Below are 26,731 nucleotides of genomic sequence, written 5' to 3' on the forward strand. Positions count from 1 at the left end.
CCATTTCTTGATAGTACATGAATTCAATTAAATCGCTGTGATGCTAGCAACCTGAGAAGGAGATCCAGATGGATCATCAACTCAACACTTCTGGCCCTAGATTGATAAAAATAATTCACCCTTGTCTTTTGTATTTATGCATCAGGCTCCAAAATTGTGTTGGTTGTTTAATTTTCTTACCATTCACAACTATGAATGGCAGGACAGCAGGATTGCAGAGCTCATACCTGATCCATTGGTGTGGATCGCTTAGCCCTGTCGATTGCACGCTGCTTCTGTTGTTTGGAATACACATGTTATAACTTCATCAGGTTTATACCTCATTTGTAAGTTTGCCTGATGTTGGTGGTTTCCTTGCCCATCTTTGACCTGATGCTACGATAGCATGGTGTCCAGAGACAATCTTGAGGAGTCCCAAGGTAACTCCTTCCCAACTGTATACCACTGTGATGCTACCTCTGTCAAACTTTGTCTGTTATGTGGAGGTGCCGGCATGGGACTGGGGTGGATAAGGTCAGAAATCAGACGACGCCAGGTGACAGTCCAACAGGTTCATTTGAAAACACAAGCTTTTGGAGCCCCAGTCCTTCGTCGGGTGTTAGTGAGAGAGGTAGTATCAGACACAAAATTAGAACTAAAAGATCAAAGGCTCACACTGATGAGGATGTATTAAACAAATCTAAGATGCTGTTAAAACTTTAATCAGTTAGAAGGTTTTAATTGACTGATATGTATATGTAAATCCCCGAATTCCTTTCAAGTCATGGTCCTGAGAGAACTAAAGGTTTTATCAGCATCAGCGGAGAAACTATGTCATGCAGAGAAACACACACACTCTCTCTCTCCCTCCTCTTACCCACACACACATACTCACTCACTCCCTCCTCACACACACACACTCTCCCTCTATGGGGTGAATCTGGCATAGAATCATAGAATCCCTACAGTGTGGAAACAGGCCCTTCGACCCAACAAGTCCACACTGACACTCAGAGCATCCCACCCAGACCCATCCCCCTTTAACCCACCTAATCTACACATCCCTGAACACTACGGGCAATTTAGCATGGCCAATCCACCTAACCAGTACATCTTTGCATTGTGGGAGGAAACAGGAGCACCCGGAGGAAACCCACACAGACACCGGGAGAATGTGCAAACTCCATACAGACTGTCGCCCGAGGCTGGAATCAAACCCGGGTCCCTGGTGCTGTGAGGCAGCAGTGCTAACCACTGAGCCACTGAGCCACTGTGCCGCCCCAAATGTTTAATGTTTAAAGTTTTTTTTATATTCTTTCATGGGACGTAAGACATTTGGATAAGTACATGAATAGGAAAGGTTTGGAAGGATATGGGCCAGGAGCAGGCAAGTGGGACTTGTTTAGTTTCGGATTATGTTCAGTATGGACAGGTTAGACCAAAGAGTCTGTATGACTATGACTCTGTCATGAATCAGGCAGCTTTTTACAACATAGTGTAGAGCTGGATGAACACAGCAGGCCCAGCAGCATCATAGGAGCAGGAAGGCTCTGATGCTGTTTGGCCTGCTGTGTTCATCCAGCTCTACACCTGGTTATCTCAGATTTTCCAGCATCTGCAGTTCCTACTATCTCTGATAGCTTTTTACAACATCTTGGCTACGTAGCTTTTAATTCCAAATAACTATTAAATTCATATTTTACCATCTGCCATGGTGGGATTCAAACCCATGTTCCATCAGGACCTCGAGGCTACTAATTTCTGGATTACTAGCAGTGCCACATGCTAGTGAAGCAAGGAAAAGAAAGATAGAACAGATGAATGCATGGCTAAGGAGCTGGTGCGGGGACACGGTTTCAGGTTGTTGGATCATTGGGATCCCTTCTGGAGCATGGGTGACTTGCATAAGGGGGCAGGGGTTGCACCTAAACTGGAGACAAACCAATATCTTCGCAGGACGGTTTGCTAGTGCTACTTGGGAGGGTTTAAACTAGAGTGGTAGGGACCTGGGAATCAAAGCAGCAGGTCAGCAAGTAGAGAGATTGAGGGGAAGGTAGATAGAGTCATAGAGCTGTACCGCACGGAAACAGATCTTTCGGTTCAACTTGCCCATGCCGACCAGATATCCTAAATCAATCCACTCCCATTTGCCAGCATTTGGCCCATATCCATCTAAACCCTGCCTATTCAATACCCATCCAAAAGTCTGTTAAATGTTGTAACTGTACCAGCCTCCACCACTTCCTCTGGCAGCTCATTCCATTCATGCACCACCCTCTGTGTGAAACAGTTGCCCCTTAGGTCCCTATTAACTCTTTCCCCTCACCTTAAACCTATGCCCTCTAGTCCTGAACTGCCATAACCCAGGGAAAAGACCTTGGCTATTTACCCTATCCATGGCCCCTCATCATTTTATAAACCTCTATAAGGTCACCCATCAACCTCCAATGCTCCAGGGAAAAAGAGCCCCAGGCTAATCAGCCTCTGCCTCTAGCTCAAACCCTCAACCCTGCAACATCCTTGTAAATATTTTCTGAACCCTTTCATGTTTCACAACATCCTTCCTATAGCAGGGAGACTAGAATTGAATGCAGTATTCCAAAAGTGGCCTAACCAATGTCCTGTACAGCCACAACATGACTTCCCAAGTCCTATAGTCAATGCACTGACCAAAAAAGGCAAGCATACAAAATGCCTTCTTCACTATCCTGTTTACCTGGGACTCTACTTTCAAGGAATTATGAACCTGCACACCAAAGTCTCTTTGTTCAGCAACACTCCCCAGGACCTTACCATTAAGTGTATAGGTCCTGCCCTGATTTGCCTTTCAAAAATGCAGCACCTCACATTTATCTAAATTAAACTCCATCTGCCACTCCTCAACCCATTGGCCCATATGATCATGATTCCGTTGTACTCTTTGAGGTAATCTTCTTTGCTGTCCACTACACCTCCAATTTTGGTGTCATCTGCAAACTTACTGACCATACCTTCTCCCTGGATTCCATACCTTGCTAACCAGTCTACCATGAGGAACCTTGTCGAACGCCGTACTAAAGTCCATATATCACGTTCATCACCCTGCCTTCATCAATCCTGTTAGGTTTTAAGATGTTAGAATCAGTAAATCAGAAAGAGAGGACAGGAAGAGACAGGTAAACGAACATAATGGTACTAATAGGCTGAATTGTGCTTATTTCAATGCAAGGAGTATTATAAGTAAGGCAGATGAGCTTGCAGCCTGTATCAGTACATGGGAGTGTGATGTTGTAGCCATTACAGAGACTTGGTTGAGTCAGGGACAGGACTGGTTGCTCAATGTTCCATGGTTTCATTGTCTTAGATGAGATAAAAAGAAATGTAGAAGCTATGGAAGAATTGCATTATTAATCAGGGAGAATGTCACATCTGCACTCAGAGAGACAAACTGGAAGGTTCATTCACTGAGACTTTATGGGTATAGCTCAAAATTAAGACGGGTGAAATCACTCTAGTAGGATTATACTATATGCTCCCCAACAGCTACCAAGACTTTGAGGAACAAATATGTAGGCAGATTATGGAAAGATGCAATAAAAACGGAGTTTTCACAGTGGGTGACTTTAACTTCCCCAATATTGACTGGGACTCCCTTACAGCAAGAGGCTCAGATTGGGCAGAATTTGTTAAGTACATCCAATAGGGTTTCTTGAAACTGTATGTGGACAGTTCAACTAGAGGAGGGGCCATACTGAACCTTTTATTGGCCAATGAGCCTGGCCTGGTGACTGACCTTTCTGTGGGAGAGTATTTTGGAAACAATGACCACAAGTCCTTAAATTATAAGATAGCCATGAATAAGCATGAGTCAGGACATTGTGGCAAGGCACTAGATTAGGGGGAGGGGTCAAATTACATCAGCATTGGGCAGGAGCTAGGGAGTGTTAATTGGGAGGAACTGTTATCAGGCAAGTCCAAAAATGACATGTGGGCATTGTTTAGACGTCTGCTGATGAGAGTTCAGGACCAGCATGTTGCAGTAAGGAGAAAAGACAAGGATGACAAGGTAAGAGAGCCTTGGATAACAAAGGAGGTTGTGAATTCAGTCAAAAGGGAAGAAGCAGCATATGTAAGGTTTAGGAAGGTAAAATTGGACTCGGCCCATGAGGAATAGAAAGAAAGCAGGGAATATGGAGAGCAAGAAGGGACCATGAAATGACCTTGGCGACTAAGGTTAAAGAGAAACCCAAGGCATTCTGTACATATATTCAAAATAAGAGGATAACTAAGGAGAAAATAGGACCATTCAAGGATAAATGAGCGAACTTGTGCTTGGAGGCAGAGGATTTGGGCAAGATCCTAAATGAGTACTTTGTGTCAGTATTCACCCAGGAGAAGGATTGAGGATAATGAGATTTGTGTGGATCATGCTAATATGCTAGGGCATTTTGAGACTAGGAAACTATAGACGGTGATTCTCACATCGGTGGTTGGGAAGCTACTGGAGAGAATTCTTAGGGATAGGATTTAGGAAATCCTGGCCTAATTCTTAGGAAAGCATAGCCTAATTAGGGATGGTCAGCATGGCTTTGTGCAGGGCAGGTCATGTTTTACTGACTTGAGTGAATTTTTTGAGGAGGTGACAAAGGTGATTGATGAGGGTAGAGCAGTGGATGGATTTTAGTCAAGCTTTTGACAAGGTCCATCATGGTAGGCTCATCCACAAGATTAAGATGAATAGGACCCACAGTGACCTGGCCACATGGATTCAAAATTGGCTTGCCCAAAGAAGGCAGAGGGTAGTAGTGGAAGAATGTTTCTCAGGCTGGAGGTCCATGACTAGTGGAGTTCCGCAGGGATCCGTACTGGGACCTCTGCTGTTGTGATATATGTAAATGACTTGGATGAAAATGTAGATGGTGGGTTAGCAAGTTTGCAGATGATACAAACTTCGGTGGAGTTGTGGATAGTGTAGAAGGTTGTTAAAGGATAGAGCGGGATATAGATCAGTTGCAGGTATTGGCGGAGAAATGGCAGATGGAGTTTAATCTAAGTGAATGTGAGGTGCTGTACTTTGGTAGATCAAACATCAAGAAGTATACAGTTAATGGCAGGACCCTGAACAGCACTGATGTACAGAGGGATCTTGGGGTTCAAGTCCTTAGCTCCCTGAAAGTGGCCATGCAAGTAAAAGGCATACGGCATGCTTGCCTTTATTGATCAGGGAACTGAATAGAAAAGTCAGGACGTCATGCTTCAGCTTTATAAGATTTTGGTTAGGCCACACTTAGCGTACTGTATTCAATTCTGGTCACCATATTATAGGAAGAATGTGGAGGCTTTGGAGAGGGTGCAGAAGAGGTTTACCAGAATGCTGCTTGGAATAGACGGTATGAGCTATAAGGAGAGCATAGAAAAACTCGTGTTATTTTTTTCTGGAACAGCAGATGCTAAGGGGAGACTTGACAGAAGTCTATAAAATTATGAGATGTATCGATAAGCTTGATGGTCTAAATCTTTTTCCCCAAGAGTTGAAATGTCTAAAACTAGGGGACATGTATTTAAGGTGAGAGGAGAGAAAACATTTAAAGGAAACATGAGGGACATGATTGTTTACACAGAGTAGTACGAGTCTGCAACACTCAGATATCCAAAAATATACAGTAGCAGTTAACTGTAGCTACAACATTAATTAAATTCACCGGATATCTTTTGTTATTGTAACACAAAAGGTTATGCATATATTTTCAGAATAAACGGAGAGAATACATACTTAAGCATTTTTTTTGACCTACACTTGACGTAGAGTAACCGAACATTTTCTCATGACCCAGAATTTGCTGATGAAGGGCATCTCATGGTGTTGCCTGTTCAACTTAAAACACACACCTGTCAGCCCAAACATTTTAATTTTATTAAAAGGCAGATTTGGGTTTGATGGAAGTTTAAAGGATTAAAAATCTGAATCCCAACACCTACCCACCCACTCCTGATTTTAAATAAATCCTGATTGGTGCACTGGTTACTCATTTCTCCCCAGAGGTACATGGACAACATAAAATACAATAGAGGTTGGTTTGTGCCTCATTTTTATCCACAAATAATGACTGAATTCTGGCAGCCAGACCTTCCTTACCTTCAGAGATCCAGTAACACCAAGAAGGTAAAGACTGCCTGATTTACGAGGCAAGTACATTTCTAATATGCAGCTGAACCAATGACTCATCAGCTTTCAAATCTTTCACACCCCTGTATTTATTGCCTTCTCAGGCATCCAATCCTACTTCCCTCTCTGATTCAACACCTCCACCCTCTATTCCTCAGGTTTCCTTGCTCCATCTTGTAGCAGCGTCTGATTACCACCAATACCTATCCAGCCCAACCCATTTTCTTCAGCATTCCCCACTTAACTGCAAGTCAAACCCATCAGTCAAGATGATTTTGACGAGAGTCATGGAATCATTTGGTGAGATGGCCAGTATATTGATTTCCAGGGATGAAAGACAATCCTTGGTAGGCACAAAAAGTTAAGATCCACCAATGATCTTGTCATGGCCTCAGAATGGTTGGGGCACATGGCAGAATGAGGTGCTCTTTAATCACCAACAAACAGCAATTCACTGCCAAAACATTTCAATTACCCGGTAACATTAGTCAAAGCATGTGAAGACATGGATACACATGCAGATTTCAAAATAATGTTGAAATCATGATGCATCTCCAGTATAAATGGAGAGATGAGCAAGGCATCAGTGAGCAGCAGAAATGAAGGTACTAGGAGGAGTAAACTTTTTCTCCAAGTGGGAAGAGACAGGAGATGGAATAAAAGGAGAAGTGACTAGCCTCAGCAGAGAAGCCCAAGAACGAAACTATCAGGCAATCAGTCTTCAAAAGAGTTATCGAAATCATACAGCATAAAAACAGGCCCTTCAGAGCATCATGTCTACAGTGACCGCCAGCACCAAATTACACTAATGCCATATACCTGAACTTGGTCCACAGCCTACTCTGCTCAGCATTTTAAGTGTTCATCCAGATGCTTCTTCAATGTTGTGAAAGGACCTGCTTCCACCACCCTCTCAGACAGCACGTTTCATATTTCTACCACCATCTCAGTGAAAATACTTTTTTCTCATATCTTCTATAAACTGCTTGTTTCTCCCCTTAAACCTCTGCCATCTGGTCTTAGATGGGTCTGCTATGGGAAAAACATTCTTACAATCTACTCAGCCTATACCTCTCATAATTTTGTACACCTCCATCAGCCCCCTTTGCTCGGAGGAGAACAAAGGCAGCCTATCCAGTTTCTCTCCTCATAACTGAAACAACATATCTCAGGCAATATCCTGTTCAATGTGCTCTGCACCCTCTCCAGTGTAATCACATCCTTTGATAGTGTGGCAACCATAACTGAACACAGTATTCAATCTATGCCTTAACCAATGTTGCTTGCTGGTTAAAGAAGGCAAGCTTCCCATGTGGGATCTTTTCAAAGGCCTTGCTGAAGCCCATATAAACCACATTAACTGCACTACCCTGGTCAATGTCTTTAGTCACCTTTTCAAAAAAACTCAACTAAATTAGTCAGACAGCATCTCCTCCTAACAAATCCAAGCTCTCTAGCCGTGATCAATTGTGCCTGTCTTTCCTGTCCCTCAAAATTTTTTTCAATAATTTCCCTCCCACTGACATCAAACTAACTGATTTGTGATTACCTGACCTATCTCTGCTGCACTTCTTGAACAAAGGAAGCACATCATCTATTGTCCAATAATCTGACATTTCACCCGGGGCCGGCAAAATATTAAGTTTCTCCTCCAGGCCCCACAGCAGCGTGGGATACATCTCATCATGCCATGGACATTTATGTACCTTTACGCCCACTAAATTATCTAATACCTCCTCCTTATTAATCTTAACATACCCTTGAATCTCACCATCCCAACGAAATCTCCAGTCTCAATGTCATGATGAATGTGAATACAAATGAAAAATATTCATTTAAGACTTGACCCGGGTCCTTGGGTTCCGCATACAAGTTGCCTTTTTCTCTAATAGGTCCCAGTCTTTCCCTGATAATTCTCTTATTCTTAATATACTTATTAAAAAAACTTTGGGGCTTTTCTTGATCCTATCTGCCAAAGATATCAAAATTTAGGAATCTTAATCTTATATTGAGATCGCTTCCTCTTATTTTTTGGATAAGGTGGAGGAATTCCACAGCTTCTAATGGCAACACAATGCAAGAAACATTCAAAACTCTCTAGACATTGATGATCATTAAACCCTTGTCGATTGTGGGCATCCATGAGGCTCTGTTGGTCATCAACAGCAGCAGAAATGTACTCCAACACAATCTGCATCCTCATGGCCTAGCGTATTCCCCCATCAACCATTACCATCAAGCCATGGGATCAACCCTGGTTCAATGGAGAGTGAGCACACCATGTCAGGAGCAGCACCAGGCATAGCTAAAAATGAGGTGTCAACCTGGTGAAGTTATCAAACAGGACTTGTTGCCAAACAGCATAAGCAGCAAATGACAGATAGGGATAAGCAATCCCAGAACCAATGGATCAGATCTAAGCCCTGCAATCCAACCACATCCAATGAATGGTGGTGGACAATTATACTACTCACTGGAAGAGGGGGCTTCACAAATAGACCCATCCTCAATGATGGAAAAGCCCACCACATCAGTGCAAAAGATAAAGCATAATCATTTGCAGATATTTTCATCAAGAAGAGTTGAGTGGATAATCCATCTCGGCCTCCTGTGCAGGACCCCTAAATCACAGATGCCAGTTTTCAGCCTATTGAACTCATTCCATGGGATATCTAGAAACAGTTGAAGGCACTGGATACTACAAAGGCTCCGGGCCCTGACAACGTATCGGAAATAATACTGAAGACTTGTGCTCTAGAACTTGCCACACACCTGGCCAAGCCAATCTACTACAGACACAACATTGGCGCCTACTTGATAATGTGGGAAATTGCCCAGGTATGTCCTGTATACAAAAAACAGGGCAAATCCAATCTGGCCAATTGCCGCCCCATAAAGATACCTTTATCCATAAGTAAGGTGATGGAAGGTGTAATCGACAGTGCTGTCAAACAGCACCTGCTTAGCAACAACCTGCTGACTGATGCCCAGTTTGACGTCTGTCAGGGCCATTCAGCTCCTGATATCATTACAGCTTTGGTTCAAACATGGACAAAGCAGCTGAAGAGGTGAGGAGCATGTGATAGCCCTTGACTTCAAGACTGCATTTCACCATGTGGCATCAATGAGCCCAAGTAAAACTGGAATCAATCAACTCTCCACTGGGTGGAGTCATATCTGGCACTTAGGAAGATGGCTGTGGTTGTTGGGGGTCACCCACCTCTGCAGGATTGGCCCAAACATTTTCAGCTGCTTCATCAATGACATTCCCTCCACCAAAAGGACATAAGTAGGGAGTTCGCCAATGATTGCACAACGTTCAGCACCATCCGCAATTTCTCAGATACCGAACCAATCCATGTTCAAATGTAACAAGACCTTAAATATCCAGGTATGGGCTGACAAGTAGCAAATAACATTCACGCCACATAAATACCAGGCAACAACCATCTCCAATATGACACAATCAAACCATTGACATTCAATGGTATTACCATCACTGAATCCACCACAATTAACATCCTCAGTGTTACTTTTGACCAGAAACTCAACTAAAATGACCAAATAAATACAGTGGCCACAAGAACAGGTCAGGGGCTAGGAATACTGCAGCGAGTAACTCACCTCCTGAATCCCCAAAGACTGACCACAAGGCACAAGTCAGGAATGTGATGGAATATATCCTACTTGAGTGCAGCTCTAAAAACACTCAAGAAGCTTAACAGCATCCTGGACAAAGCAGCCTGCTTCACTGGCACCACATCCACAAACATCCACTTGCTTCATCACCAATGTTCAGTATCAGGAACATTACAGTGTCTATGATCTATAAGATGCACTGCCAGAAATTTGCCAAAGATCCTTAGACAGCACCCACCAAACTAATGGCTATTCCCATCTAAAAAGACTAGGGCAGCGGATACATGGGAACACAACCAGCTGCAAGTTCCCATCCAAGGCACTCACCTTCATGACTCAGAAGTATATCACCATTCCTTTACTGTCACAAGGTCAAAATCGAGGTATTCCCTCTCTAACGGCTTTGTTGGTCTTACAGCACATGGACTGCAGCAGTCCAAGGTGGCAGCTCACCACCACCTTCTCAAGGACAACTAGGGATGGGCAACGAATGCTGGCCAGCCAGTGACGCCCACATCCCACAAGAGAACTAAAAATAAGTTGAAGTGATTTCTGCAGCAACGAGGATCATGTGCAGACATGACCAACTTCACAGAATTTTAATGAAATGTCTACAATAGCGCCACAGCATTCACAACTTAATTGAAAACATTCTATCTGGTTTCATGGAAACTGTTAGTCTAGCTTCGTCCATGCTCAACATCGGTGGAAATGATTGCAAACCATAAGACTGGTAACATTATAAAGATCATCTAGCCTTTGTTCTAATGGGTTATGGATGCCCAAACTCCCTGGCATTGAAACAATGCTAAAGGACAGACGCATCATTGATATTTTTGGGTGTTGAAGGCTCAATCAGTGGAAATTTCAGATGTTAACACCAGAAGCTTCTGACATCAATGTAAACCACGAAAGGAAACAAATTCATGGCAGGAAAACGTTTGAATACAAAGGGTAGCAACAGTTGTAAGAAATAGCAAAATTACCTAATGACCATCAGCAAATGTATAATTATTTTGTAAATTTGCATGCTAGTGGATTATATCATACGGACGTCTACAACTCATCTTCAATTTGGTTGATGTTAGTTTTAAATATCCTTGAAAGATACTTGATGTATTGCAGATGGAAATAATAGCTGTGAATATTGCAAAGGTGCCACTCAACAATGGCATGATGATTTTCGAAGATTAAGCAGCTCCTTTCCTCTGTATACAGTTGATGTGCCTTTACCTAAATTTGTGTGGGGCTTCATCTCCTCAGTTAACTGGGTACCTCTAACTTCATCAGGATATTGTTGGACTGCACTTTCTTTCTCTCACATTTTGCAATTGTAAGATCAAATATTTTTGCATAGTTACGCTGCATACAGCTTGGTGGCCTTGAGCTGTCTAGGCCAGGGTTTGCTAAAGCAGGGTTTGGAACCGCATTGAGGTTGAAAGCTGAAATTTTAGGTTCACAATTTCTGAGGTAGCAATGGCTGCCATGGTGCTCCAATTCAGTTAAAACAGCTCTACCCCCTCTCTAACAAGCCCCTACTCTTATACCCACCTTTTCTCCATTCTCACAGTTCTCCATGAGAAATTGTGACAATTTTCAAGACTTGAAATGGGTCACAATGGGAAATGATTTGGGAAAGACTGGTCTTGGAAATGAAAATGGGACTTCAGCATACCAACGATCTGTTCAATAATACTGTATGAAGTATACAAAACTTTACTAAATCTGCTGTCACCATCTGTCCCCTGATGATGGAGTAACATTGTCAGTTCGGTTGAGGCGGGTAGCCTTGGTCTCCAAGCAACTGTCCTGACACATTGCTCTGACAAAAAATTGCAGGGGTTTTTGACTGTCAGAGAACGAAAAAAAGTCATAGTTTGAGAGTAGCATGCAGTCTCGTACAGAATGACGATGCAGTATCGTATTGACAGGATAGCAAACTAGAATGAGCATCACCAACAAGCTGAATCTTCATTGAATAAGTGTCTGGGAACATTTCACTACATCAAAAGTGTAGCAATAAAACAATAAAAATTGTTGTTGCGAAAACACTTCTTGTTTAAACTCAGTGCATGTATTGTCCGAACTTTTAGTCAAAACGCCTGGCATAAATATCACTTTGAACTTGGCAGAATCAAGCTACTTGATAATCGTTGAGTTTTCAATGTTATTGCTTTGGTGGGTTCATAATGAAGGGTATGAAATCTGGAACCACTTGAGCAGGGTATCCATCAGCTGTTGAATGCAGTGATATAATACTGTTTAACTAACATGATCCAAGACTACTGAAAACATTAAGCAACATAAAAATTCATGCTCAGTCAACGCTGTGCTCCTAATAGAAAAAGGCAGCAGATTTAGCGCTGACAGCAAGCATAACTGCATTCAGGAGAATATCAATGTCTTTGGGAAAATCCATAAATGATTTCCTTACTATGAACACTTTCTGGCATATGTGCAAGGTCCTTCAAGTCTACTGTACCACTCAATAAGGTCTTTGTTGATCTGATCATGTCTTCATCTCCAAGTTCCTTCCTGCCCCCATTAGGATGGGCTCTCTTGTCAAAGAAAAATCTAACTCAACCTTGAAAATGATCAACAAAAGAACTTTCATTTTTCTCCAGGGTAGTGAATTTCGAAGATTTACCATCGTCAGGGAAGCATTCTACCTCATTTCTGTCTTAAACGGGAAACCCCTCATTCCAGATTACTCCACAAGCAGGAACAATTTCTCAGCATATAGGAAGCATGGTTAGTAAATTGGCAAAATTGGTGGTACAGTAGACAGTGAGGAAGTTTATCTAAGGTTACAAAGGGATTGTGATCAATTGGGCCAATGGGCCGAGGAGTGGCAGATAGAGTTTAACTTAGATAATGGGAGGTGTTATTTTTCTATTTGCAAGTACTTACTTCCCCAATATTAGACACAATGAATGTTCCTGAAATTGTCTTACAAGAAAGTGCTAATGAAACTCAAGAATTATGTATGAAAATATTGCTAACACTTACCAATCTCAGTAGTTGCTAAAAGGTAAAGATGCCTTAGTCTCAGAGGATCACAGGGCAGCTCTTTCAGTATAGAGAGAGAGAGATGACTCGTGGTGGTTTAAACTGAGTGTCACCACACCTCACATGAGTGGAGAGGTTGAGAAGGACAGTCCTTCATGGTAACCTCAAACAGTGCAGGAATTGAATCTGCGCTGTTGGCATCACTCTGCATCAGAAACGAGTCTTCCAACTAACTTAGCTGACCAACGAAACACTGAAAATTCCTGAATAATACCAGATATAAATGTATTTATTGTAACATTAATGTGTTATGCTGGTATTCTACTGGTGATATCCATCAACCCAGCTACACAGATCACCTATAGCTAACACAGCGTGGAGCTGGAGGAACACAGCAGGCCAGGCAGCATCAGAGGAGCAGGAAAGTTGACGTTTTGGGTCGGGACCATTCTTCAGATCACCTGGCAAGACCTTGTAAGACACAGTTCTACTTAATCAAAAAAGGCAGTCAGGTTTCTTTGATTGTTAGACAGAGTGGAAATTAACAGGTATTTGACTATGCAGCATCACAAGTTATGACTTCACTCTTAAGTTAGTCTTCACTAGCTTTGTTCTTTTAGAAAAGGAATAAAGTAACATAACATTGAAAATATTGGTAGATATTTATAAATTAACATTATTTGGTTACCCTGTCTTGTTTAAATTTGTTAAACATTGTTTATTAAGTTCTCTATTTCTGTACTTTAAGTCACTCTGAGAATCCAAATCAAGCCCCTCTATCACTTTTTCTTCAAAAAGAAATTTTGTTCAACATGTCTCTGTTCAGAATTCCAAGTGCAAGAGCATTCTTGTATATTCTCCCTAAATTCCATAGCACTGGAAAAGTTCAACTAAAGGTTTTAAAAAACTACTTTAATGTTATAATTCCAGAATAATTACAAATTAAAATTCTAACGAATGTGAACCCAATTTAGAATTCAAGATATACTCGACAACATCTCTAATGCAAGATACAACAGCATCAAGCAATTATTTTACAAACCTGGTATGATTACATCAGGTCCATTTCTTGAACTTATTTCAGTAAACTCTCTCAAAATTTTTGCAGCCTTCTTGGCTTCAGATTTCAGATTTGACGGAATTGGATTCACTGTAAATAAAGCAGTAATTTTATTAGCAAGGCTATTTGCAACATGCAACATTTAAGTTATTGCAAAACCTGTAATACAATGTTAGCACTTCACGGTTTACATTACATTTTTTTAAATAATATTTATCCATCAAGTTTATTTTGGAATTTTATTTGCAGCAGTGACAATTTATAATACCAAAGCAGAGTTTTTTTTCTAAAAAAATGAAATTGCATTAATTTTGAGTGGAACAGATGTTTGTGTTCCACTTGATATGAATGTATTCCAAATGATTCATCAAATTCACAGAAATACTTCATAATATTGTAAAACCCAAACATTTCAAAAGGCTATTTTTTCTGCTTTGAAACATTGTCTCACAACATAATAAAATGCAATTTGGCTATACTGAATTGCATAAACTAAATTCTATTCATAAATCAGTCAAGCAAAACTTCATTTTTTCGAACTTGGAGACAGTAAGGACTGCAGAAGCTGGAAACTAGAGTCAATAATGTGGAGGTGGAAAAGCACAGATCAGACAGCATCCAAGCAGCAGGGAAGTCAATCCTGACAAAGGGTTTCAGCCTGAAAGGTTGGCTTCCCTGCTCTTCATGTGCTGTGTGACCTGCTGTACTTTTCCAGCTCCACATTTATTGGCTTCATTTTTTCTGACTCAGTTTATCAGTTGAAATGCACTTAAGTTGAATTGCATTGCATAAATATACAATATTGGATCACTAGATCCTGTAGGAAGGTTCTTCCACACAGCACAGGATGTAACTCCTGTGTGCTGGTTACAAAATTCCCCACTGAAATCAACATTCACTTTAAAATGAATATCAACAGCACAAAAACAGTTCAACCATCTGTTTCTCAAATGTTTTCCTATCACTTTTAAAGAGACAAATATTATAAACCAAGTGTGCAAATGGTGAAGAAATAGTTGTTCCAGTGGATTAGAGCACTGCATGAACCCATGACAGAAGCAGGATCAAAACTGAGTTCAGACTGACGGAATAAAAATTTGTGACTTCTCTCGCAGCAAGGTCTCACCTAAAATAAGCATGAACAGTTTTCTCCCAACCTACACCAAAACACGTTTATCATAAAATTTTTATACCATTCAAATGCATACTTTGAAAGATCATAAGGATAAATAAAAAAATATTTTCATTGACGTTAGACAGAATGATTTGATAGGGCAGGATGTGGTTGCCTGCAGGTTAAGCACGAGTGAAAGTGAGGAATTGTAACCTTACACCATGTCCATTTTGCATATGACTCTAGAGTACTGAGGTCTGCAGTCAGCAACAATGTGAAATGTTCGACACTTATTCAAGTTAAACCGTCAACAATTTCTATCCTGGGCCAGAGAGAATTCACGACTGCAAACCTGGCATTTCCCATTCCACATTTTCTAGTTCAGGGTGGGAGGGGAAACAAGACCAAATTGGAATTTGGACTGGGCAGCCAGGGAAGAGAAGTTGGGGCTGCTGAGTTCCAAGGTGGCTAAGCAAAAAACCTGCTTGGGCATTATAGCACAGTATGCAAAATTAAATAGTTTAACAGAGTAAAACATAGTTGGACATTTCTCCAACTATCACTCCTCAGACCTCTCTCATCTCCACACACTCGCCATGTACCATTCATGCTAACCCATGCCACCTAATACCCTCTCTACCCATCTCCCATGGTCCCGCTTACCTCTGAAGTCAAATTAGAGTTAACTCATGCCAATTCATTGTTCCAACCACCAACATTTCCCCCTTCATCTGTCATGGCACCTCACAATATCCATGCAGCGGGAGAAAAAAAAAGTCTAGATCTTTTAAAGTTCTATTTTACAGAGAACACTCCATTGAGAAAAACATTTTCATTCATAAAAGCACATTTTGACAGCTCTCCACAGATTTGATATTTTTTGAGAGACTGAACACATCTTGAGAGGTTTGACACTTCTTTTACTGTTTGACAGTTCCAAGGGATTCACACACCTGTAAGGTACAAATCTAAAAATCTAAAAGGAGACCTGAAACCAATCTCTGTAACTCCCTGCCCCCACACCCAAAGGGTACCTGATATCCGAACCCTCACCACCATTCGGCAAAGATACCTGGCCTGACTCCCCTCCCCTCAAGGGTAATTGACCCTCCCATCACAGCATAGCTGACAAATCTGACCATTCCAATGGGTACCTGACTTACTCCCCAGCCACCTCAGCAATGTTGTCCTATGACTATATCCATTGGAGAATCCTATCTTTCCATATAAATTCACAAAGTCCATATGTGTTCTTTGCAGGCGTACGCTCTGGCCATGCTACACGCATGTGAAAACCACAGTGATTTAAATACCTAGTCAGCTCCATAAAATGTGCATGACCAAAACCAGGCTGGCTGTACTCCTGCATACACAAAAATGGGATTTACTGAAGTAGTGCTTGCTGTGTCAGGCAATTTTCAACATTTGCGCCATCAAGGAGAGCTGCTTCAATGTGGCAAAAATCTGGGTGATTGTAAAGCAGCAAAGAAAATCTTAAATGATATGCAAAAACAAAATATTCCACATGCTCAAAATTCCAAAATAAAAGCAAAATGTTTGGAAATAGTCCCCTGGTATTCAGGACCTGTGGAATGTAAAAAAACAACAAAGTCCGCTTTTCTCTCTACTGCTGATGCTTGACCAATTGAATATTTCCAGCACTTTTTGTTTTATCATAAAATAATAGCCCGTACTCAGACATTTTGTTGAGAGTAGAGCGCTTTCATCTTTGAAAGCACATGATAAGTAATCTCTTAAACAAACCTGCAGGATCCCTGGCTTTCTAAATAGAGGCAAGGAGTACAGAAACAAAGAAGTTACGTTAAACTTAATTACCAATTAGACCTTTACAGAATGTTCAATCTTGGGCATCTCATTTTAGGAACTGTCTCAAGACTTTACAGAAGAAATTTATCAGATTGGCTGAAGGAACTTCAGCATTCGGAAGAAATTAGAGAAATGGATTGTTCTCCTTAGAGCTGAGAGGTTTTAACAGAGCTTTCCAAAATCATGCAGGGTAAATAAGGAAAAAATACTTCCAGTGGCATAATGGTTGTTATCCAGAGGACACAGATTTAAGAATGATTGATGAACCAGAAGTAAGCGGAGGAGAAATTCTTCAACCAGTGAGTTATTTGAATAAATATTTGAAGGAGGAAGATTTGCATAGTTTGGGGAAGGACACGGGACATGAATGGATTGTTCTTTCAAAATTAGTCCAAGGAGCCTCCTTCTGTGCCGTATGATTATATAAATTTCAGACAGACACATTTTACTGGAGCTGTTTTCAACAAAGCTTTGGATAGAAGGATTTATAATGGAAAACAAAAATAAGAAAAAACCTCTCAAATGAAGGCTATGGAATTGTAATATATAAATGTATACATTCCAATAAATAAATACTAGCTGCAACAGTATTCAGAAGGTTGTGGATTCAAACATTACAAAAGAGTCTCCATTGCATAACCTTAATGAACACTGCAGAATAAGGCTGCAAAATTTTACAGTGACCCCCATTTGTATTTAAAAGATCAAGCAGCCCTATTAGAAGCTGAAAACAGAGTTTTCCTGATCAGTGGTAATCTGTTGACATCACTAAAACAAAAATTATCTGATTTTCATTCTTTGTGGGAACTTGCTGTATACAAATTATTTATTCCTTTTCACTGCAGCACAGTAGTGATTGCACTTCAAAAGCACATAATTGGCTCTAAAGTACTTCGGGGGAATCCTGTAGTTGTAAAATGCTAAAACAAATTCATTTTTTTTCTCTCATTTTGTATACACAGTACAGTAATTATGTCTCCTTTGCCCATGAGTTCATAAAGCACAGGATCAAAGGCTGTGAAATGAGTGCATGTCCAAATCAGGAAGCTGACAGTCAATGAAAATAGTTTTCAGTCACAGGTGCTAGTTATACTTCCATAGGCAATTCACCCAACCAATGAGTAAGTTCCAGGAAAGGAAATGTTAGCAAGATAAAGATAGTGAGTGTCCAATTCTCCAAACACTTCCTCACTCCTCCAGGGTACCTTCCCACGCAATTGCATGGATGTAACATTTGCCAATTCACCTTCTCCCTCTTCATTGTCCAAGGCCTCAAACACACCTTGCAGGTGAAGCTATTTTACTTGTACTTCTTTCAAGTTACTCTACTCCATTCACTGCCCACAATGTGGTCTCATAGAGTCATAGAATCATAGAATCATAGAGATGTACAGCACAGATACAGTCCCTTCGGTCCAACTCATCCATGCTGACCAGATTTTCTGGACCCTTTCAAGTTTCACAAAATCCTTCCTATGGCAGGGTGACCAGGATTGCACACAGTATTCCAAAAGTGGCCTTACCAATGTCCTGTACAGCCACAACATGACCTCCCAACTCCTACACTCAAAGCACTGACCAATAAAGGCAAGCACACCAAACACCTACTTCACTGTCCTATCTACCTGCGACTCCACTTTCAAGGAAGTATGAACCTATGTTCCAAAGTCTCTTTGTTCAGCCACACTCCCCAGGACCTTACCATCAAGTGTATTGGTCCTGCCCTGATTTGCCTTTCCAAACACCAAATGTATCTTATGATCAAGCAAGGGATTACTAATGTTTTTTGACAATGTATGAAATCCCAGGTACCTTCTAGGAGAGTAAATGTTACTTTCATTGAGTGATGTACAAGAACAGGCAGATCCCTTTGTACGTTTATGCTTTGCTTTATACTCTTCCTTTCTGTTGTTCGCACCAAAGTGTATAATGTCACATTTGTCCACGTTATATTGCATCTGCTCTGTGTTTGCCCACACACCCAATATGTCTTGATCACCCTGGAGCTTTCTTGCATCCTCCTCACAATTCACAATCCTATCTAGTTTTACAGAAAAGGAGAAAAGCTGGAAATGACAGCGGGTCAGGCAACATCCGTAGAGAGAAAGCAAACTAACTTTTCGAGTCTAGATGACTCTTTATCACAGCTTCACCTGACCTGCTGTGACCTGCTGCATTTTTTGTTTTCAGTACAGATTCCAGCATCTGCAGTAATTTGCTCCCCAATCTAGTTTTATATTTTCAACAAGCTTACAAATACCATAGTTGGTTCCCCATCCAAGTTACTTACATATATTTCATTACATATATATCATTAATAGCTGGGACCAAAGCATCCCTACAGTTCACCACTAGTCACCGCCTGCCACCTGGAAAAAGACTTACTTATTCCCACTCTCTGTTTCCGGTCTCTGAATCAATTCTCAGGCCATGCCAGTTACCTAAAGCTTTGTGCTTTGATTTTGTCTACTATCCTCCTATCTTATCAAAAGCATTCTTGAAATCCAAAAGCACCACATCAATTACTCACATTCTTTAAAAAAATCCTCCAACAGTTAAGTTGTGCATGACTGCTTTTTCATGAACCTACACTGAATTTATATAATCCTGTAATGTTTTCTGAATGTTCCGTTGTTATATTTTTATAATAGACTGGAGCTTTTGCTACACGACTGAGGTTAGCCTACTTGGTCTGAAATTGTCTACATTTCCTCTTCCTCTTGTTTTTAAAAATAGTGGAGTTACATTAGCTACCCTTCTGGCCTGTAGGAACTGCTTCAGAATCTATAGAATTTTGTAGGATGACAACCAATATTTCTAAGGCTGTTTCCTTTAATACTGTGGGATGCAGATTATCAGGCCCTTAACATGTGTCAGCGGTTAACTCCACTAACTTTTTAGAACTTTTTTTTTTACTAATGCTAATTTACTGCAATTCCTCCTTCTCAATCTATTCTTGGTTCCCTAACATTTCTGGAAAATTGTGTGCACCCTCTTTGGCAAAGTCAGAAATAAAATATGAATTCAATTCTTCTACCATTTCTTTCCTCCCCATTAAAATTTCCCATTTCTGATTGTAAGAGACCTACATTTATCTTTGTTATTCTTTTGTCTTCCTTTTCTGCCCTCTTTTCTAAATTTCCTGAATTCTAAACTGCTCCAAGTTCTCAGACTTGCTGTTTTTTCTAGCTAGTTCATATGTCTCCTCTTTGGAATTAATATTCTTCCTAAGTTCTTTTGTAAGCTATTGTTGAGCCACCTATCCTGTTTTATTTTTGATCTAGATAGAAATGAAGAATTGTTGTCATTCATGCATACATACAATCCTTAAATATTAATTCCCCTACCTACTGCTAAAATTTTCAGCAAAGTTCCCCAATCCATCATTGCCAACTCACACCTCGTATCCTTGTAGTTCCCTTTATTTAGGTTCAGGACTCTAGTTTAGGATTCAACTTCTTTGATTTTAATTTCAATGAACAATTCTATAATTTTGCGGTGGCTCTTCCCCAATGGATTCCCTTCCCCTCAATAAAAAAAATTGTTAATAAATCCTCTCCCATAGATCTTGCTCGTTTAACAATGAAAAGTTATCGTTCACATATCTAACCCATAGTGTAGGCTGGATCTGGGGGAGGGCTGTGCACTCCAATCTTTGCATAACAGCTTCCGCTAAGAGCCCCAAAATGGATGATCCCATGGGTGTTCCATTAATTTGTTTGTACACCTGGCCATTGAAGAAGTGTGTGGTAAGACATAGGTCTAGTAATTTTAGCATGTTGTTCCAGCTGATGGTTTCATTGGAGGTTTGTGTTTTCAGATTGTCCAGTAATGTAGCCAGTGTCTACTTTGCTAGTGTCATTTCGATAGAGGTGAATAGTGCTGTAACGTCAAAGGATACCATCATTTCCACCTTGTCGATTTTTATGTTCCTGATGTTGTCAAGGAATTCCTGTGCTGAGTGTATGAAGTGGGTCAATCTGTTTTGGATGTGCTTCAGTCTCTGTTGTAACTCCTTGGCTAGCCTGTGGAGGACAAGCGAGACAAAGAAACGCACAAGAATTCCTGGAGGCCTGGTTTTCAACCACCGATGCATGTTGAAATAGGCCCCATCTACATACCACTACGGTACAAAACTTGAAACAAAACTGCCCACCATGACGGACCAGGTCATATAAATTCAGAGTGGGACAGAACAACAGCACTCCAATGGAGGATACACAGCACTGACGATGTCAGCTAGAAGGAAGATGAAGAATTGTTGTCATTCATGCATACATACATTCCTTAAATATTAATTCCCCTACCAATCAGCTCAGCGAACCAACCAACAAATACAATTGCAAACCAAACTACGGATCTGCATTAAAACATTAAATCCTTTCTCATTGCACAATACCAAGTTTAGGATAGCCTAGTTTCTGTTGTTTCTTCAATGAACTGATCTAAAAAGAACATCATCATGTTTACAATTCAGGAAAACCTACTTCACTTTGTAATTGCTAGTTTGGATTGCCCAATCTATATGTAGATTAAAGTATTGTGATTTTGCCATACACTAAAGCGCAATGCCTTTAGACTTGTCCTTTTAACATTGTCAGTCACCTTAGCTTTATTTGCTTTTCATTTTCTTCTTTCTGCCTTCTGTTTTTGTTTCTTACTTTCGTTTCTATTCTTGTTTCCTGGTTCAAGTTTCAAGGTGGTTAGTAAGCTTGTAGATGACAATAAAATTGGAGGTGGAGTGGACAGCAAAGGAGGTTACCTCAGAGTACAACAGGATCTTGATCAGATGGATCAATGGGCCGATGAGTGGCAGATGGAATTTAATTTAGATAAATGTGAGGTGCTGCATTTTGGAAAGGCAAATCAGGGCAGGACCTATACACATAATGGTAAGGTCCTGGGAGTATTGCTGAAAAGAGACCTTGGAGTGCAGGTTCATAGTTCTTTGGAAATGGAGTCGCAGGTAGATAGGATAGTGAAGGCAGCATTTGGTATGCTTGCCTTTATTGGTCAGTGCATTAAGTATAGGTGTTGGGAGGTCATGTTGCAGGACATTGGATAGGCCACTTTTGGAATACTGTGTGCAATTCTGGTCATCCTACTATAGGAAGGATGTTGTGAAACTAGAAAGGGTTCAGAAAATGGGTGCTGCTGGGGTTGGAAGTTGAGATATAGGGTCAGGCTGAATAGGCTGGGGCTATTTGCCCTGGAGCATCAGAGGCAGTGGGGTGATCTTTTTGAGGTTTATAAAATCATGAGGGGCATAGATAAGGTAAATAGGCAAAGTCTTTTCCCTGGGGTGGGGGAGTTCAAAACTAGAGAGCACGGGTTTAAGGTGAGAGGGGCAAGATTTAAAAGGAACCTAAGGGGCACTTTTTCATGCAGAGGGTGTTGCATGTATGGAATGAGCTGCCAAAGGAAATGGAGGAGGCTGGTACGATTACAACATTTAAAAGGCATCTGGATGAGTATATGAATAAGAAGGGTTTAGAGGGATATGGGCAAAATGCTGTCAAATGGGACGAGATTTATAAAGGACAACTGGTCAGCATGAATGAATTGGACCGAAGGGTCTGTTGCCATGCTGTATATCTCTATGACTCTGTGACTCCCCACCATGCCAATTTGAGAGCACTAGAAAACACGCTCTCGCCCCCAAACACACCTTAATCCTGGATATTGGTTCTGGTCCTGCTCATATGCAACCCATCCTGGTTGTACTGACCCAATCTTCCCCAGAACCAGTTCCAACGTCCTAGACATCACTATCTCTACCCCATTTTCTCAGGCACCTATTCCTCTGATATAACCTGTTATTTCCATGCTCTCTCTCTCTAGCACAGGGCACTGGAAGTAAACCTAAGATTACTGCTTTTGGGGTCTTTTTGGTACTTTTCAATTTACTGTTTATCCAAATTGCTTTTACCAGCTTGTAGGAACTCATCCTTTTTATTTTACCAGTCATTGGTACAAACATGGTGAAACATTCTACAATATCAATATAGTTTATATATTAACATCAGAATTAACATGATGTAACAATCAAAGTACTATCAAACACCTCACAGAGCACATCAAATAGCAAATGTCCTTAAGACAGTAGTCCACAGATTCCTCAACAATATTAGTGACACTGTGGCTCATCAAATCCGATTAAACTTTACAAGGGATTCCAATTCCCCTACTTTCAAAGATTTCATTTTGAATCTCTTAAAAGCTAATCCATGATAGACTTCCACAACAACTGTTCATGTTCTGGTACTTCACCCTTATTTTCTGGACTACACTCCCTGGATTTTTTGAAACTGCACGCCAGCACATATTTGCAGGCATAACTCTAGCTTTTTTCAAAAAAAAGCTGGTACTATCCTGCATTTCACAGAGCTCGAATCTTGGTCAGCTGCATAAAGCAAATATTCACCCTCACTCTCAGCTGCACTGAACCATAAATGACATGCAGCTTCTTCTAAGTCCCAGAGCTCTCAGTGCTTTCCCTGCACTATAACTCCAACACTTTACTGCACTTCCTGGTTCTCCAGACTTTTCCCGAGTCCTAATGGATTCGATCCTATGACAACAACACCTTTAATGATAGAACACCTTCGCCCTGCTCTCAAGTACCTGACTGGTTAGCAGCCTGAAGGTAGAAACCTTCTCCTCTGACTGTTTCCATCCAGCTGCCTAAAAATGGTGTTCAGTAACCCTTGAACTGTTCTGAGTGACTTCACATAAAGGTCCACACCAATTGCTAGGCAAGATTGAATGCAGGTACTCAACAATAAAATGCAGAAACCCCTGAAACTAATGCTAAAAATTAGACATTGTTGATCCCATGCATCAATTGGATACAGGGCAAAAAAAAGTCACAATCCAAAAGTATAGAGAACCCAAGTACAAATTCCCCCATTTGCAATTTTTTAAAAAACTGTAAATAAAAAGCTCGTATTAAATGTGACAATCAAACATTTAAAATTCATCTAGTTCATTAAATTCCTTCAATAAAGAAGCACATCATCCTTAACCAGTCTTTTTTTATGTGCCTTCCATCCTGTACCTATGCCAATAGCCTAGCAAGCTACTGAGCTGTTCCAAGGTCAAGGCTCCTGGAGAAGGGAAATAAGTGTCAACAAAGCCCAGACCCTGAGTGTGACAAAAAAAAATGTTAAGATGTTTGATTCTACCAACAGTTTATGGCAACAGTTATGATCTTTTTAGGTTAATTAGCAAAATCTGCTTTTGCATGATTGTAAAAAAACAAATGGATGCATTTCAATCGGTCATCTTGCTTCCCAAATGCAATATATTCGGTGCACCACGATAATTTTCATTTTCTTTTGTTGAAGTATCAAGTTGCAAAAGCTAAAACTGCCTTTCAGATGACTGATACCTTGAATTATTTCCTGACTGTTCAAAAATAGGAAAACATTTTGAAAATCTTTCCAACATATTGGATACATGGGGCTGAATTCTACACAGAGGGTGACTGCCAGAAGGTCAGCGTAAATTTCATTCACCAGCTACTTTCCACTTTAATTTTTTGATGGTCCTCAATTAGTGTACTGTAGGACTTCTCTCTGCCTCCAGGAGGAAATCCTGCTTATAGAGCTGGCAGCCAGAGGCCAACACCTCCACACATCAGTAGCGGCACACAGGAGTGGTGACCTCCTGCTGTGAATGGAAGTAACACAGAAGTTGGCATTCAAGAATGAACCTGAACAATGAGGCAAGTCTGCTATCTCTTCAGGGCTAGGGTGACAGGCGGCAGCAAGATTGGGTGGTGGTCATGTTGGGCAGAATGCGAGCGGGGAGGAGTGGAGAAGTGTGGACATGGAAGCAAAACCATGAAGACTCTGCCTACAACTGTCTCAGAAGGTCCAGGAATGAGGCACTCTCCCTTTCACTGAACAGTAGACCACTAAGTTAAACCTGCCGAGTTACATATTGAGCACAGGCCTGTACCATTCCCACTTATAATGCAATTGCTGGCATCAAAACCTTAGTGGAACATTAAGTGCTCACGTAAGGCCACAATTCAGCTACGGATGGGTGATCCACCCAATGCTCCCCCAATGTCTGTAAAATCATGACTAGAGTAGGTGCACCTAATACTGAACCTAAAATTACTCATCCATTTTTCCACCAGAAGGTGGCCCATAAAAGTCAGCCTATGGAGTTTGTCATGACCAAAACAAGTTATCAAATTTTGTACTACTGAGCTCATTAGCACTTCTAAATTTGCAGTAATCAATTTTGTTTTCAAAACAGAAGATTAAAACTGATTTTCCAAATCCTCTTGGTGGAAACTAGTCAAACAAGAGTCTTGAAACAGAGTAGAGACATAGATTAGATTGTTTGGGCTGTTATTCAGGCGGCAGAGGTTTGCTTTAAGTGCTAAATTAACTGTAATTTGTTGAACCATTAACAGGCCAAGGTCAAACAGATGATTATACAAACATGTGATTCTCATTTGTTTTATGTAATAACAACCACCAATTTCTCCTTGACCTTGTTTTGCAAAACATACCGGCGATTTTTCTGAACGGCTTTCATTATAGCTGAAGATCTGAACTCTGTGCATTGTGCAGATGAACATAAAGATATAAAATCTAGGAACAGGATTTGGCAACTCAGCCCCTTGAGCCTACGCTGTCATTTGATACAACCATGGCTGATCTCATGTCAGCCTCAACTCCACTTTCTCAACTGCTGTCCATAACCCTTCAACCCATTTCTAATTAAAAATCTGTGTATCTCCTCCTTAAATTTACTCAATGTCCCAGCATCCAACCCAGTCCGGGGTAGTGAATTTCATAAATTCTAGAACCAGTGAAAGAAGTAAATTTTCCTGATCTCTGTTTTAAATCTGCTAGCTCCTATCTTAAAACTGGGACTTCAATTTCTACATTGGGCCACACAAGGAAACATCCTTCCTGCATCTATTTTGTCAATCCCTTTTAGCGTCTTAGGCATACCTCAATTGGATCTCCTCTCATTCTCCTAAATTTCAGACAATATAGCCTGGACTTCTCCATCTGTCTTCATAAGTTAAACCCCTCATATCTGGAATCAATTTAGTGAACATCCTCTGAACTGCTTCCAATACTGCATCACTGCTTAAGTAAAGGGACCAAAATTGCACTCATTACTCCAGCTACGGTCTCACTAACGTCTTGTAAATTTGCAGCAATAATTCCCTACTTTTATACTCTATTCCTTTAGCAATAAATGCCAGAATTCAATTTGTATTCCTTCTTATCTGCTATACCTGCATATTGGTTTTCCAAGATTCATGTAAGTAGGTAAACAATGTGAATGGCATAAGCTCACACCAAGATAGTTACACCCAAAGTCCAAACAACTGCAAAACTGTGTAAGAAGTATGTTCTAAGAAGTATATATTTATTAATTGTTCATAGACAACAATGGCGATAGAGTCAAAGTGATAGATTTCATGAACCTGAAATTTCTCAAACCATACCTCATCACTATAAGTGTAGTGAGGCGGAACCTCTGACTGCCAAATTGGTCTAGAATTTCACACTCAGGAAATCTTACCGGAAAAGCATTGTCCAACTCTACTGAAGAGGGATCACCAGTTATTTTTCATAAAACAATCTTCCAAGGACATCGGAAATTGGTAATTGTCCCCAAATCTCATATTTCTAACAGCATGTTAGTAATGATGTAACAGCAGTGTTCACAGTCATTAATTCTCAAACTGGTAACAGTTGAGTCAATCTACTGTCAGTGATTCTACATTTTCATATAGGAATGTGTCGAAGTCCTCCCAACACCCCCCACCTCAAGACTGCAATCAAGTAGAAATCACTGAAAAGTACTTGCCCTTTAATGCTGTTTCAGAGATAGTAGGAACTGCAGATGCTGGAGAATCTGAGATAACAAGGTGTAGAGCTGGATGAACACAGCCGGCCAAGCAGCATCAGAGGAGCAGGAC

The 26,731-nt window shown here is 40.7% G+C and overlaps 1 protein-coding gene across 1 annotated transcript in view; it reads right to left on the minus strand.

Moving 5' to 3' along the window:
- Positions 1–26,731, minus strand: part of sh3yl1 (SH3 and SYLF domain containing 1) — a 268,561-nt gene that overhangs the window by 225,666 nt on the left and 16,164 nt on the right. The window contains exon 2 of the mRNA XM_048596658.1: positions 13,815–13,922. Within this exon, the coding sequence (XP_048452615.1) occupies positions 13,815–13,922 (108 nt within the window). The remainder of the gene's footprint in view (positions 1–13,814; positions 13,923–26,731) is intronic.

The sequence above is a fragment of the Rhincodon typus genome, chromosome 5 (genome assembly GCF_021869965.1).
Source record: "Rhincodon typus isolate 14 chromosome 5, sRhiTyp1.1, whole genome shotgun sequence".
Classification (NCBI taxonomy): Eukaryota; Metazoa; Chordata; class Chondrichthyes; order Orectolobiformes; family Rhincodontidae; genus Rhincodon; species Rhincodon typus.